General features: G+C 40.8%; 1 protein-coding gene across 8 annotated transcripts in view; it reads left to right on the forward strand.

Moving 5' to 3' along the window:
* The window catches only part of NUP98 (nucleoporin 98 and 96 precursor), a 139,157-nt gene that overhangs the window by 94,579 nt on the left and 30,845 nt on the right, over positions 1-13,733 (forward strand). For all 8 annotated transcript variants that reach the window (XM_062196630.1, XM_062196631.1, XM_062196626.1 and 5 more), the window contains 5 exons: positions 84-248; positions 3,251-3,433; positions 4,095-4,251; positions 7,373-7,802; positions 11,316-11,545. In XM_062196630.1, coding sequence (XP_062052614.1) covers positions 84-248; positions 3,251-3,433; positions 4,095-4,251; positions 7,373-7,802; positions 11,316-11,545 — 1,165 coding nt within the window. The remainder of the gene's footprint in view (positions 1-83; positions 249-3,250; positions 3,434-4,094; positions 4,252-7,372; positions 7,803-11,315; positions 11,546-13,733) is intronic.

Here is a 13,733-nt window from a genome sequence, read left to right on the forward strand (position 1 = left end):
TACTAGCTTGCAAGGGCAAAGATTATAGAAAATTTTGAACAGAGTAGTGTTAATTGATTTTGTTGGTTTCTTCTCTCTCATAGGTCTCCCATTTTTCTAAGTATGGTCTTCAAGATTCTGATGAAGAAGAAGAGGAACGTCCATCCAAGACTAGTACCAAGAAGTTGAAGACTGCCCCTTTGCCCCCTGCAGGGCAGACTACCCCTTTCCAGACGGCTCTTAATGGCAAACCTGCACCTCCACCCCAGGTAGAGAAGGGACAGTGAATTTGAATGGAATCATGATACAGAAGTTGAAAGCAAGTCATTCAGCTAGTCCAAAGCTGTTTATGACCCTTGGAACTTTGAAGAGTGCAAATATATTGGCAATCACGTTGAGAGAAGGACGAGGGAGGGCATGAGGTGCACACATCTATTTTTGAGAGATTTAAAGAATTCTCTTGCTGTTTGGATCATTCCTCTACAGATTGTCATGTTTAATCACTTTCCTCTCTCATTTGGACTTGCTGAATTCTATGCTCAGTGATCAGCTTATCGTAGCACTCTGCTCATGTGGGTTGATGCAAAGAAAATCCTACTATTGACTACCTGATGTACAAGTTAATCTTGTTCTTTACCTCTATCTTTTTTGAAAAATTAGCTTTCTGCAAGAATTTTTAACTCCATTTTCCTAAGTTGTTTGCTTATACTTCAGATAACATCTTGATACTTGTATTTTAAAAATACATAATTTTATGAAAATATAGTTTTAGAATACAACTGGAATATTTGGCTTGGGGAGAGTAGTGGCTGCTTATTTATGGCAATTATTTGTAACATACTCTTCCAGTGGTGGTAAGCCAGTTTGAACCTTTTGTCCTTATAGGGAAAGGTTTATAATTTAAAAATCAGGTACTTTCTTCGAATGCCAGCGCTTAAGAGTTTTACTTTAATTGAATGTTTATATTTAATCAAGTTAAATTTTTTTCCTGCTACTGCACTCCCTCAAAGAAGAATTCTTGACAAAGGATTTCTTTGTAAAATATCCTCTACCTCTCAGCTGCTAAAAGCTGGACCTTTGGCATTTTCTGTGCTATAATCCTTATGGCTGCTGAAATGTGCACTTTCTATGGTTTATTAAACAATTTCTTGGGAGGCATTTTCTGAGGAATATTGCCTATGTATGTTCATGCTTGTGTGTACAGGGTGAGGGTTGGGGAGGGTTGATGAAAGTGGGAAACTGGAACTACATTGACTTTTATGTTTATAATCTTTGTACCATTTAGGATAACCCACACAAACTATTTAACTAAAGAAATGCTGTAAATGAATATAGTTTTTCAGTTAGTCTTGTTCATTTTGTCTCAGTGATATACCTTGTATGATCCCATTTTTCCCCAAAGTGTTTTTTGATCTTATCTATATTTCTTACGGAAAAAGTGATAGCCTTATTTTCTGCTAATAAGAGTAGTATGTAGAATGAAGATACAGCTGAGAAAGAAAACATCTATGGACATATAGGACAAATTTATGTAATTTTGGCAATTAGTTATTATCTTTAATTGCTACAGCATAAATACTAGAAAATAACTATCTAAATTCCTATAATGATGTTATAGAAGGCGAGATGTCTTTGAAAAACTGAACAAAAAATTTTACTATTAGATTCTAACCAAAAGAAAGGTGGTAAGAATTCACAATGGATAAGTAGAATATAATGAACAGAGATCTTTTTCCTCTATCTGCTTTTATTGAAGAAGTGGATGATCTTTGGCCTTTTGGAAAGAGAAAACAGAAATGAGAAAGATGTATAGGAAAAGTACAGATATCCAGCCTTTCAGTTTTGTTTACTTATTTATGAAGGCCTTAAACTTAGTATGTTAGAGCAGTAATGTGGAACTATAGAGAACCTGTTGTTTCCTGCTGACCAGTGATCTAGGTGAGGTGGATGGGAAATGCTGGTAGTTAATTAACACCCAAGATTGTACATTTTACCTGGCATGGTAAAAACGTCAGCTTTCTGAGTAAATAGTCTTCTCATCCCTGAGTCACCTGGGCCCTTGAAGAGGTCGATTTTCATGATATCGTGTCCTGAAATCTGTGATTGACGTTAATTTTTCCTGTATACAGTCTTGGATTTTTCCTGGTAGGGTGGGGATGGAGAGTGCAGGGTGATTATTTCTTTGGATATTCAGGAAGATTTGCATGTTTGTTTAATTGTCCTGTTTATTTCACTACTCTGTGTGTGATATGCATAATCCCGTTTTTTGTAGTTGTTTCTTTTTAAGATTTATTTATTTGTTTGAGAGAGTTAGAGAGGGAGGGAGAGACAGAGAGATCTTCCATCTGCTGATTTACTCCCCAGATAGCCACATCAGCCTGGTCGGTGCCAGGTCAAAGCCAGGAACCATAAGCTTCTTGCAGGTTTCCCACAGTGCAGAGGCCCTAGGACTTCGGCCATCTTCTGCTGCTTTCCCAGGTACATTAGTAGGGAGATTGATCAAAAGTGGAGCAGCAGGACTTGAACCGGCTCCCATATGGGATGATGCCAGCATTGCAGGTAGCAGGTTAGTTTGTTATGCCAGAGTGTTGACTCCTTCCGTTGGTTCTCAAGTATTTCATTTGCTTCTCAAAGTAAACCTAAGCAACCAGAAAATATAAAGGCAACTAAATTTTCATGAGATTATCTCCTGTACCTTTCAAGTTAGAGAAAATGCTGACAGATAAGCCTTGGTCACACACATCGTTTTTCCTTTGGGGAAATGAAGAGTAGACATTCCTTGTTTATATCTTACATGGTACTGCCTTGGTAGAGCCTAACTAATCTTAGGATTCACTCCCCAAAAGATAAGTTGTATTAACTAGAAATTTATTACTAAATGTATTCTTTTAAAAAATGTGAAATTCCTAGACACTTTGTATTTGTACCTTGTTCTCTTTCCAATGACTTCTGGCTACAAGGCAATGTGAGGGCAGGGTGATACTGTGTAAATCAGAAAATTGTGCTAATTTCAGGTAAGACATAATCTTTTGTTTCTAAAGACTATCACTTATTACAAAAGAATGATTCCATGAATCTTCATTCAGATGCCAAGTATTTATTGGTTGATATTGGGATAATTACTGTTAAATCCTCTTCAGCACCTCATGATGGAATTGGTAAAATCTTACATTGCTGTATCATATTCTGAATAAACTGAATCTGATCTAGAAGCTCCGTGTTTATTTGGTTTAATTTAATGCTGCTTCCCTGATGTTTCTGCTGTCTACAGAGTCAGAGTCCAGAGGTGGAACAGTTAGGGAGGGTTGTGGAACTGGACAGTGACATGATAGATATCACCCAGGAGCCAGTTTTGGATTCCATGTTAGAAGAGAGCGTGCCTGAAGATCAGGAACCTGTGTCTGCTTCCACGCACATTGCATCTTCCCTGGGAATTAATCCACATGTTTTACAGGTGAAGTCCTAATCCACAGTTATTACAACAGATAGCCAAACTAATATTTTATCTCTCTTGAGTAACACCAGGCTTAATAAGACTGTCGAGTGATCACTGTATGAGGAAAACAAAAATAAGAATTTGGTCAATGTTTGGGCATCATTTTCCCATTCAGGGAAAGAAAGCTATATTGGGATGTAGAGCTTCTGGTTTTTTAAGGGTATTAGTATCAGGTGCTCTGGATTCTAAGCCCAGTTTTGTGACTTTATTACTGTGTGACAGTCATTTAACATCTGTGAACACTGACCTCTGTAAAACATAACTTTTTCTACTTTGAAGGTTGTTTTTGAGGCTTTGTAAAGTGTTCCACAAAATTTTAAAGTTTCTGTAAACCTTGTCTCTACTTCACCTTGCCAATGCCTTTTGGCATGAGTTTAGCTTCTGGCTTGTGCTTATGTTTGATTTTAAAATTATTTACTAAGACCTCAGCAGTTGCTATATGCCAGGTCCTGGTGAGACACATTGTAATGAAATCAGTAACACAAATATTACAGTATTTCTGGACACTATCTTGAGAAGTAATTTTTTTTGGTTGTTGTAAACTATACCTTTTAGTAGCCTTTCAGTTTCAGAGAGCACATTCATTGTGTGTCTATATATATACATATTGCCTTTTTAGATCATGAAAGCATCACTGCTTGCTGATGAAGAAGATATAGACATGATGCTGGATCAGCGCTTCAGTCACGTTCCTTCCAAAGCAGATACTTCTCAAGAAATCTGTTCTCCCAGACTCCCCATTTCAGCATCCCACCCATCAAAATCTCGTTCACTAGGTATTGTATAAATACGCTGTTTTACAAGAAAGCTATAGAGTCATCAAGTTCCACGTTTCATGTATCTCCTGTGCTGAGTAGATTTCCAGAGTGTATCTCCCTAACAGCCATACCTCTGACATAAGAATGTTAAGAGAGCTCACACTCTTACATTAGGAGTGTCCAGTTTTTTAAGAACTATAATTACTTCTGTTGGTGAAGATGCAGAAATTGTATGGAAAGTATAGTATTTGTGCTTTGCTTAGGGTCATGTTTTTGTTTGCTTATGAGTGTGAATTAAATAAGTTCCAATTTTCTAATTTTTATCACAAGTTACTTTGAGGACTTAATAAGTTGTCCTACATTGGACTCTCTGTGTAGTCCTAATGCTATCTCAGTGCCTTATGAGGACATCTTTGCCTTTTGATAATTTATAGAATTCATCAAGATTCCATTTTTCCCTAAGCTTTTTGCCTAGTGGACTAGTAACTTGGTGGAATTGGAGGTAAGGTATTACTGTCAACAGAACACTTGAACAGATGTAATTTCGAAACATTTTGAAAACCGAGTACTATAGAAAGAGACGTGTTTATATTTCCTTAAGTGAATATTAAGTTGTGGTCATTTGGAGCAGCAGTTAAGATGTCATTTGGGATACTTGCATACTATACTGAAATACCTGGATTGGAGTCCATTCAAGTTCCCTGGGAGGCAGCAGGTGATGGCTTATATAGTTGTATCTCTGCTACCTGGGATTGAATTCCTGGCTCCCAGGACTCAAACCGGCACCCATATGGGATGTTGGCAGTGGGGGCAGCAGCTTTATCTGCCATGCCACAGCTTTGGTCCCATACTGCTCCACTTTCAATCCATCTTCTTGCTAATGCAGCTGGGAAGGCAGTGGATGATGGCCCAATTGCTTGGGCTGCTGCCACCCTTGTGGGAGACTGGGATGAAGTTTCTGACTCCTGACTTTGACCTAGCACAAACCTGGCTGTTGAGGCCATTTGGGGAATGAATAAGCAGGTTAAAGACATTTCTCTCTCTTTCTTGTGGTCTCTCTCAGTCTTTATCACTCTGCCTTTCAAACAATTCAGTAAATAAATCCTTTTAAAAAATTGTGGATTAGGCAATTCTAATAAGAACTTTTCCTCAGAAAAGTACATGTGCAATCATAAGAATTTTCAATATATTTTTTTATTTTTTGACAGAGTGGACAGTGAGAGAGAGACAGAGAGAAAGGTCTTCCTTTTTGCCGTTGGTTCACCCTCCAATGGCCGCCGCGGTAGGCGCGATGAATATTTTTTTTCTTTAACTCATAACAGTAGAAGGTAGGAATTTGAGGTTTTTTTTGTTTTTTTTTTTGTTGTTGTTGTTGTTTGTTTGTATAGTTTTTTGACAGGCAGAGTGGACAGTGAGAGAAAGAGACAGAGAGAAAGGTCTTTCTTTGCCATTGGTTCACCCTCCAATGGCCGCCGCGGCCAGTGCGCTGCGGCCGGTGCACCGTGCTGATCCGAAGGCAGGAGCCAGGTGCTTCTCCTGGTCTCCCATGGGGTGCAGGGCCCAAGCACTTGGGCCATCCTCCACTGCACTCCCTGGCCACAGCAGAGAGCTGCCCTGGAAGAGAGGCAACCGGGATAGAATCCGGTGCCCTGACAGGGACTAGAACCTGGTGTGCCGGCGCCACTAGGCAGAGGATTAGCCTATTGAGCCATGGCGCCGGCCGGAATTTGAGTTTTGATCTTTGATCTTACTAAGCTCTTATAAGGACTAAGAAAGTTATTTTGAATTTTTTAAAAAGATTTATTTACTTATTTATTTGAAAGAGAGATAGAAAGCTTCCATCTGCTCTTTGAGACCCCAGATGTCTAAAACAATGGAACTGAGCCAGGCCAAACCCAGGAGTCTGGAATTTCATCCAGGTCTCCCACATGGGTGTATCTCCCAAGTACTTACACCATCTTCTGTTGCTTTCCCAGATGCATTAAAAGGGAACTGCATTAGAAGTGGAGTAGGTGGGACTCGAACCAGCACCCATGGGATGCTGGTATTGGAGGCAGCAACATAACCTGCTGTGCCACAGTGCTGGCTCCTTTTATCAGACATGGTGTTCCATGTGACTTTTTGATACATTTATAGATTGTGTAATGTCCACGCAGGGGAAATACATCTCTGTTCAAACATTTAACAGTTCTTTAAAAAACATCCAAAATCCTATCATGGATTTGTGTTTTCTTCTTCTTCTTTTTTTTTTTTTTTTTGTAACATAAATATATAAGAATTAATCATCTGTAATCTTCACACATTTGGAATTTTTATGTAAGGTTTTTATTATTTATAATTATATAATTAATTATATGAAAAGCAGAATGACAGAGGGAAAGGGAGAAACGAGAGAGAGAGAGATCTTCTGTCCATTGGTTCTCTCCCCAAATGACAGCAAGGGCCAAGGCTGAGCCAGGCCAAAGCCAGAAGCCAGGAACCCCATCCAGGTCTCCCATGTGGATGGCAGGGGCTGCAAGTACTTGGGCCATCTGCTGCTGCTTTCCAAGATGTATTGGCAGGGAGCTGGACTAGAAGGAGAATACCTGGGACTTGAAACAATGCTCCAATAAAGCATTGATATCATAGGCAGTGACTTAACACACAGCTCTGCAACGCCTGCCCCCCACATTTGGGATTCTGGTATGGGCATAGTACTGGTAACAGAACTCCCTGTACTTTCCCTGCCAGTCCTGATATTTGGTAGATTTTTTGAGTTTGTACAAGCTACCATTTACTTGAAACTAGTTTTTTTACTTACAAAAATGGGTTGGTAATAATTCTTCCTGTCTAAAGTTACTGTAGAATGATATGAAATAATAATATGCACAGATGATTGTAGAGCATGCTACAAGTAAGCACTAAATAATTTTTCAAACATTTTAGTATATTGTTTGTTAATATTATTGCTCTTAATGTTGACACCATCATCATTATAGTTGCTGCTTTGATTTCCTGGTTGAAAGAGTAGTTGCTGCAAAAGATGATCTAATTTCCTTCTGGTCATGTGTGTCTGGTTTAATTAGTTGATGATTTCAACTTTGCTGACTTTTGTTGTTCAGGAAATAATAGGTAGTAATAATTTTTTCCCCTGCTTCAGTTGGTGGATTACTACAATCAAAATTTACAAGTGGAACTTTTCTTTCACCAAGTGCCTCTGTGCAAGAATTTCACACTCCCAGAGCATCATCTTTAATGAATATCCCATCCACATCCCCTTGGTCTGTCCCTCCACCCCTGACTGCTGTGTTTACAGTGCCAAGCCCAGCCCCTGAAATTCAATTGAAAACAGTGGGTACACGCAGACAACCAGGCCTAGTCCCTCTTGAGAAGTCGGTCACTTATGGCAAGGGGAAACTCTTGATGGACATGGCTTTATTTATGGGACGCTCATTTAGAATTGGATGGGGTCCCAACTGGACTCTTGCTAATAGTGGAGAACAGCTGAGTGGCTCTCAAGAACTGGAAAATCATCAAGTTTCTGAATCTGTGGAATATGGATTTCTACCCAATCCAGTAGCTGTTAAATCGTGAGTCACATTTCTTGATGCTTTTTTTTAAAAAAAGGTTTATTTATTATTTTACTTATCTGTTTGTTTATTTGAAAGGCAGAATGACAGAGAGATGGGGAGAGAGAGAGAGAATCTTCCATCTGCTGGTTCCTTCCCCAAATGGTCACAATAGCCAGGGCTGGTCCAGGCAGAAACCAGGAGCTTGGAATTCTATTTTGGTCTCCATTATGGATGGCAGGATCCCAAGTACATGGACAAACTTCTGCTGCCCTCTCAGGCACATTAACAAGGAGCTGGCTGGGAATCTAAGCAGCTGGTACTCAGTGGCATGCAGAAATGGGATGCTAGTGTTGCAAGTAGTAGCTTTTTCTTTAAACTTTTTTTTTTTTTCTAATTTTATTTATTTACTTAAGAGTTACAGAGAGGCAGAGGTGGAAAGAGAAGTTTTCCATCCAAAGTCTTCCATCCACTGGTTCACTCTCCAAATGGCTGCAATAATTGGAGCTGAGCAGATCCGAAGCCAGGAGCCTGGGGCCTCCTCTGGGTCTCCCACATGGTGCAGGGGCCCAGGGACTTGGGCCATCTTCTGCTGCCTTCTCAGGCCATAACAGCTAGGTCAGAAGTGGAGCAGCTGGGACTCGAACCAGCACTCATATAGGATGCTGGCACTGCAGGTGGTGACTTTACCCACTATGCCACAGCACTGGCCCCATAAGTAGTAGCTTAACTCACTACGATACTAGCCTCTCTTCATCATTTTGAGAAAGGCAACAAGGAAACTTAATGTTAGAACCCTGCTCCATGAATCTTGTAGATATATTTTTAGCATAATTTTAGATAGTAAGATAATCTTATGATTACACATTGAAAAATTAATAAGATCTGTTTATACCATCAGATTGTGAAAAGTTTATAATATTTACGTTACAGTTAAACTTTACTTGGAGAAGTGACAAACTCAAAGCTGTTGTCGCAGCATTTCTTGGATTTTCAGCCTTTATTTTGCAGTAGCCATTTTCTTCCATTTTGTGCTTAGATATTACTGGTTTCTTCATATACAGAGTATATGAGTATAAAGGATAACTAAGCACATTTTTATGGGTGTATAATCTGCATAAGTATTTTAGTATTATATACATATGTGTATACTAACATATAACTATGTATTTCTGTATAATCCCTACTATATATATGTACAAAGATTTATTTATTTTATTTGAAAGGCAGAGTTACAGAGCAAGAGGGAGAGACAGGGAGCGAGAGAGCTTCCATCTACTGGTTCACTCCCCAAATGACTAACAGCCATGGCTGGGGTCATCAAACCAGTGCCATTATGGGATGCTGGCGTTGTAGTCAGCAGCTTAACCCACTATGCCACAGCCCTGGCCCCATCCCCACCCTTTGCATTTACATAAACAAGAGGGCTTGAAAGAACTCATAGAAAAATGTAATTAAAAGGTGTTTCTGTGTATAAATATTTTGAAGGCCATGCATACCTAATTTTTTTTAAAAAAGATTTATTTATTTATTTATTTGAAGGTCAGAGTTACAGAGAGAGAGGTGAGGCAGAGAGAGAGAAAGGTCTTCCATCCACATGTTCACTCTCCAGTTGGCCACAACGGCAGGAGCTGCGCTGATCCGAAGCCAGGAGCTTCTTCTGGGTCTCCCATGCGAGTGCAGGGGCCCAAGGACTTGGGCTATCTTCTACTGCTTTCCCAGGCCATAGAAGGGAGCTGGATCAGAAGTGGAGCAGCTGGGACCTGAACTGGTGCTCATATGGGATGCCAGCACTGCAGGCTGCGGCTTTACCCGTTATACCACAGCACCAGCACTGCATATCTTTTATTATTATTATTATTAAAGCACCATTTCCATGAAATTTTTGAAGATCTTTCATATACTATTTATGTTATTTATGTTGCAGATTATTTGTAACGTTTTCTGGTAGTTATCAGATAATATAGATAAAATGGAAAATAAGATGTCTAAGGAAAATAAAACATTTTATTTTTATCAAGAAATGGTGCTGGCTCACTAGGCTAATCCTCCGCCTGCGGCGCCGGCACGCCAGGTTCTAGTCCCAGTCAGGGCGCCGGATTCTGTCCCGGTTGCTCCTCTTCTTGTCCAGCTCTCTGCTATGGCCCGGGAGTGCAGTGGAGGATGGCCCAAGTGCTTGGGCCCTGCACCCACATGGGAGACCAGGAGAAACACCTGGATCCTGGCTTCGGATCAGCACAGTGCGCCTGCTGCAGCGCACCGGCTACAGCGGCCATTGTGGGGTGAACCAAAGGAAAAAGAAAGACCTTTCTCTCTGTCTCTCTCTCTCTCTCACTGTCCACTCTGCCTTTCCAAAAAAAAAAAAAAAAAAAAAATGGTGCTAGTTCTATGGATTAAATGATGATCACTTGTTATCTTTAGTTTTAAAGTTGACTCTCAAAAAGTAAAAAAACATTATTTTTTTAATCTCAAAATTAGGAATATAGATTCTAAACTTTGTGATTAACTCTAAGCACTATCTTATGGTGTTTTGGAGGTTATTCATAGCAGTCTTAAAAATTATATCAAGGATAGATTAATTATATTCTCATCTTAATGTAGTCATTTGTTTGATATCTATTGGATTAGCCCCGTGAGATTTTTTTTTAAAGATTTATTTGTGTGAAAGAGTTAGAGAAGGGAGAGACAGAAAAAGATCATTCTTTCCACTGGTTCACTTCCCAAATGATGGCAATGGCCAGGGTTGGGCCAGGCCTAAGCCAGTAATGAGGAGTTTCATCCTCGTCTCCCATGTAGGTGCATGGGCCCATCTTCCACTGCTTTCCCAGGCACATTAACCGGGAGCTTGATTGGAAGTGGAGCAAACGGGACTCAAGCTGACACCCATTTGGGATGCTAGCACTGAAAGCAGCAGCTTAACCTGCTGCGCTACAAGGCATTCCCCAGCCTCAAGGCTTTTGATATCTAAGTAAAATTTGAGAAAGCAGTATCCCACAATAACTTTTATTTATTTGAGAAGCAGAGAGACAGAGCTCCTGTCTGGTCTGCTGGTTAACTCCCCAGTTGCCCTCAGTAGATGAGATCCAGTCTGAAACCAGGAGCTGGAACCTTAATCCTAGTCTCTCATGTGGGCAGTAGGGACCCAACTACTGGAGCCATCATGTACTGCCTCCCAGCGTTAACAAGAATTAGAAATGGGAAGTGGATCTAGGGCTTGAGCCCAGGCATTCTAATATGGGATGTGGGTATAAACTGAAGCCAATTCTGTTTCCAGCTGTACTGATTTTCAGGCTGGTTATAATCTAGCATAAGAAGCCTTTGGGTTCTGAATGCCTGTGCCAGATAAATTATTAATTCTGTTTATACAGATAAATTTAGTATAGCTTAACAACAAGAAATATATTTTCTCTAAAATCACAGCAAAATGTTTTGCATTCTGTTTGTAACCATAAAACAGAAGGGTTTAGTTGAACAAAAATCCTGACTTCTGTTATCCCTTAATTTTCTGTTTTGTTCTTTTACTTGTACTTATAGTCTAACTGAGTCTCCATTCAAAGTTCATTTGGAAAAACTCAGTTTGAGACAAAAGAAGCTGGATGAAGACGTGCAATTATACCAGACACCTCTGGAGCTCAAATTAAAACATAGCACAATCCATGTGGATGAGCTGTGTCCTCTCATTGTCCCCAATCCAGGAGTTGCTATCATTCATGACTATGCAGTTTGGGTTAAGGAAGCATCAGGAGACTTATTGGAAGTACCAAGTAAGTATGTAGCATGCTTATTATCTTTGATGTCCCCACTTTAGAGGTAGTAGCATATGTTCCTGGGAGAACAGATGTCCTCACACTGACCTAGTAGATTGTACTTATCTGTAGTTGAGTTGGGATAAACAGAATCCCAAGCATGAAGAAATTGTTACCACTTAGTTATTATTATTTTTTAAGATTTGTATTTATTTATTTGAGAGGTAGAGTTACAGACAGAGGGAGAGACAAAGAAAGGTCTTCCTTCCATTGGTTCACTCACCAAATGGCCGCCACGGCCGGAGCTACGCCAATCCGAAGCCAGGAGCCTCTTTCCTGGTCTCCCATGCGGGTGCAGGCGCTGAAACACTTGGGCCATCCTCTGCTGCCTTCCCAGGCCCCAGTAGAGAGCTGGACTGGAAGAGGAGCATCCAGGGCTAGAACCCGGCGCCCACATGGGATGCCAGCGCTGCAGGCGGAGGATTAACCTAGTGCACCACTGCCCCGGCTGCACCACTTAGTTATCATTTTTTAACCTAGGACATTGTATTCCTTCTCCACTTGAGAGAACACAGGGATAGATTCAGTTCTTTATTTTCTAAATCCTACCTCCTTTTCAACGTCCAACTCAGGACCCACTTGTTTTCCCAACAACTTTGTCATGATTTCCATTCCTGATTTCTCCCCTTTTACCTCTCTGTATCTATTGTTACCATGTTTTTCTGAACCAATACTCTAATAAAGGAATTTTCTAATTTGGGAACTTAGTATTTCGAACAGTAGAAAACTTATATATGATATATGCCTAGCAAATCACTGTTACTGAAAAATGAAAACTCTCAATGTCCCATATGGTGTGTATTTTGGGATTTGTTCATATTCAGTCTTTTTCTGCCTCATTGTCTAGTCTTCTTTTCAAATATGTAAGTTATCTTCCCAACATATGCTTAATAGTGGCTTGTCAAAAATAGTGCTTTCAGGCCGGCGCCGTGGCTTAACAGGCTTATCCTCCACCTTGCGGCACCGGCACACTGGGTTCTTGTCCCAGTCGGGGCGCCAGATTCTATCCCGGTTGCCCCTCTTTCAGGCCAGCTCTCTGCTGTGGCCCGGGAAGGCAGTGGAGGATGGCCCAAGTGCTTGGGCCCTGCACCCGCATGGGAGACCGGGGGAGGCACCCGGCTCCTGGCTTTGGATCAGCGAGATGCACAGGCCGCAGCGGCCATTGGAGGGTGAACCAACGGCAAAAAGGAAGACCTTTCTCTCTGTCTCTCTCTCTCACTATCCACTCTGCCTGTCAAAAAAAAAAAAAAATAGTGCTTTCTTTTTGTTCTGTGTTTTGAGAGACAGTATAGTTTAGTGTTTAAGAGTATGGAGTTTGCTGGCGATCAGCTATATTTAAGTCCTGCTGCATATTGCCTGTATCTTCAGGCAAGTCACTGAAATCTCTGTTCCTCAGTTTTGTCAACTATAAAACGAACTACCATATATTAGGTTAGAATTAGTTTATTCTGCACCTGGCATTGTGGTGTGGCTGATTAAACTGCCACCTGCAACACCAGCATCTCCAGTGGGTGCTGGTTCGATACCCGACTGCTTCACTTTCCATCCAGCTCATAATGTGTCTGAGAAAGCAGGAAGATGTTGCAAGTGCTTGGACCCCTGCACTCAGGTGGGTGATCTTTAAGAATATGGGCTCTTGACTTTGGCCTGGCACTGCCCCAGCCATTGTGGCCATTTCGGGATTGGACCGATGGGTAAAAAATTTCTCTCTCTCTCACTCTCTCTCTCTCTCACTCTCTCACTCTGCCTTTCAGATACATAAAAATAAATTTTTTTGAGAGGTAGAGGGAAGAGAGAAAGAGAGCGTGTGCATGGGTTAGCTCCCTTCAGCTGCTTTACCTCCAGATCCCTCCAACAGCCAAAGTTAGGTCAGGGCAAGGGCAGGAAATAAGAACTCAGTCTAAGTCAACATCTGGGTAGCAGGGACCTACCCACATGACCTGCTGCCTCCCAGGGTGTGCATTAGCAGGAAGCTGGAATTGGAACAGAGCTGGTATTCAACTCCAGGCACTCAGGTAGGAATGCACTTGTCCCAACCAGCATCTTAACTGCTAGGCAAAACCCCAACCCTTGCTGTACCCTTTTAAGCTCTTTGAATTGTACCAGTTAGATTCAGTAAATAAGACTGTGCTTATTTAGGGAAAAT

This window comes from Lepus europaeus, chromosome 7 (genome assembly GCF_033115175.1).
Source record: "Lepus europaeus isolate LE1 chromosome 7, mLepTim1.pri, whole genome shotgun sequence".
Classification (NCBI taxonomy): Eukaryota; Metazoa; Chordata; class Mammalia; order Lagomorpha; family Leporidae; genus Lepus; species Lepus europaeus.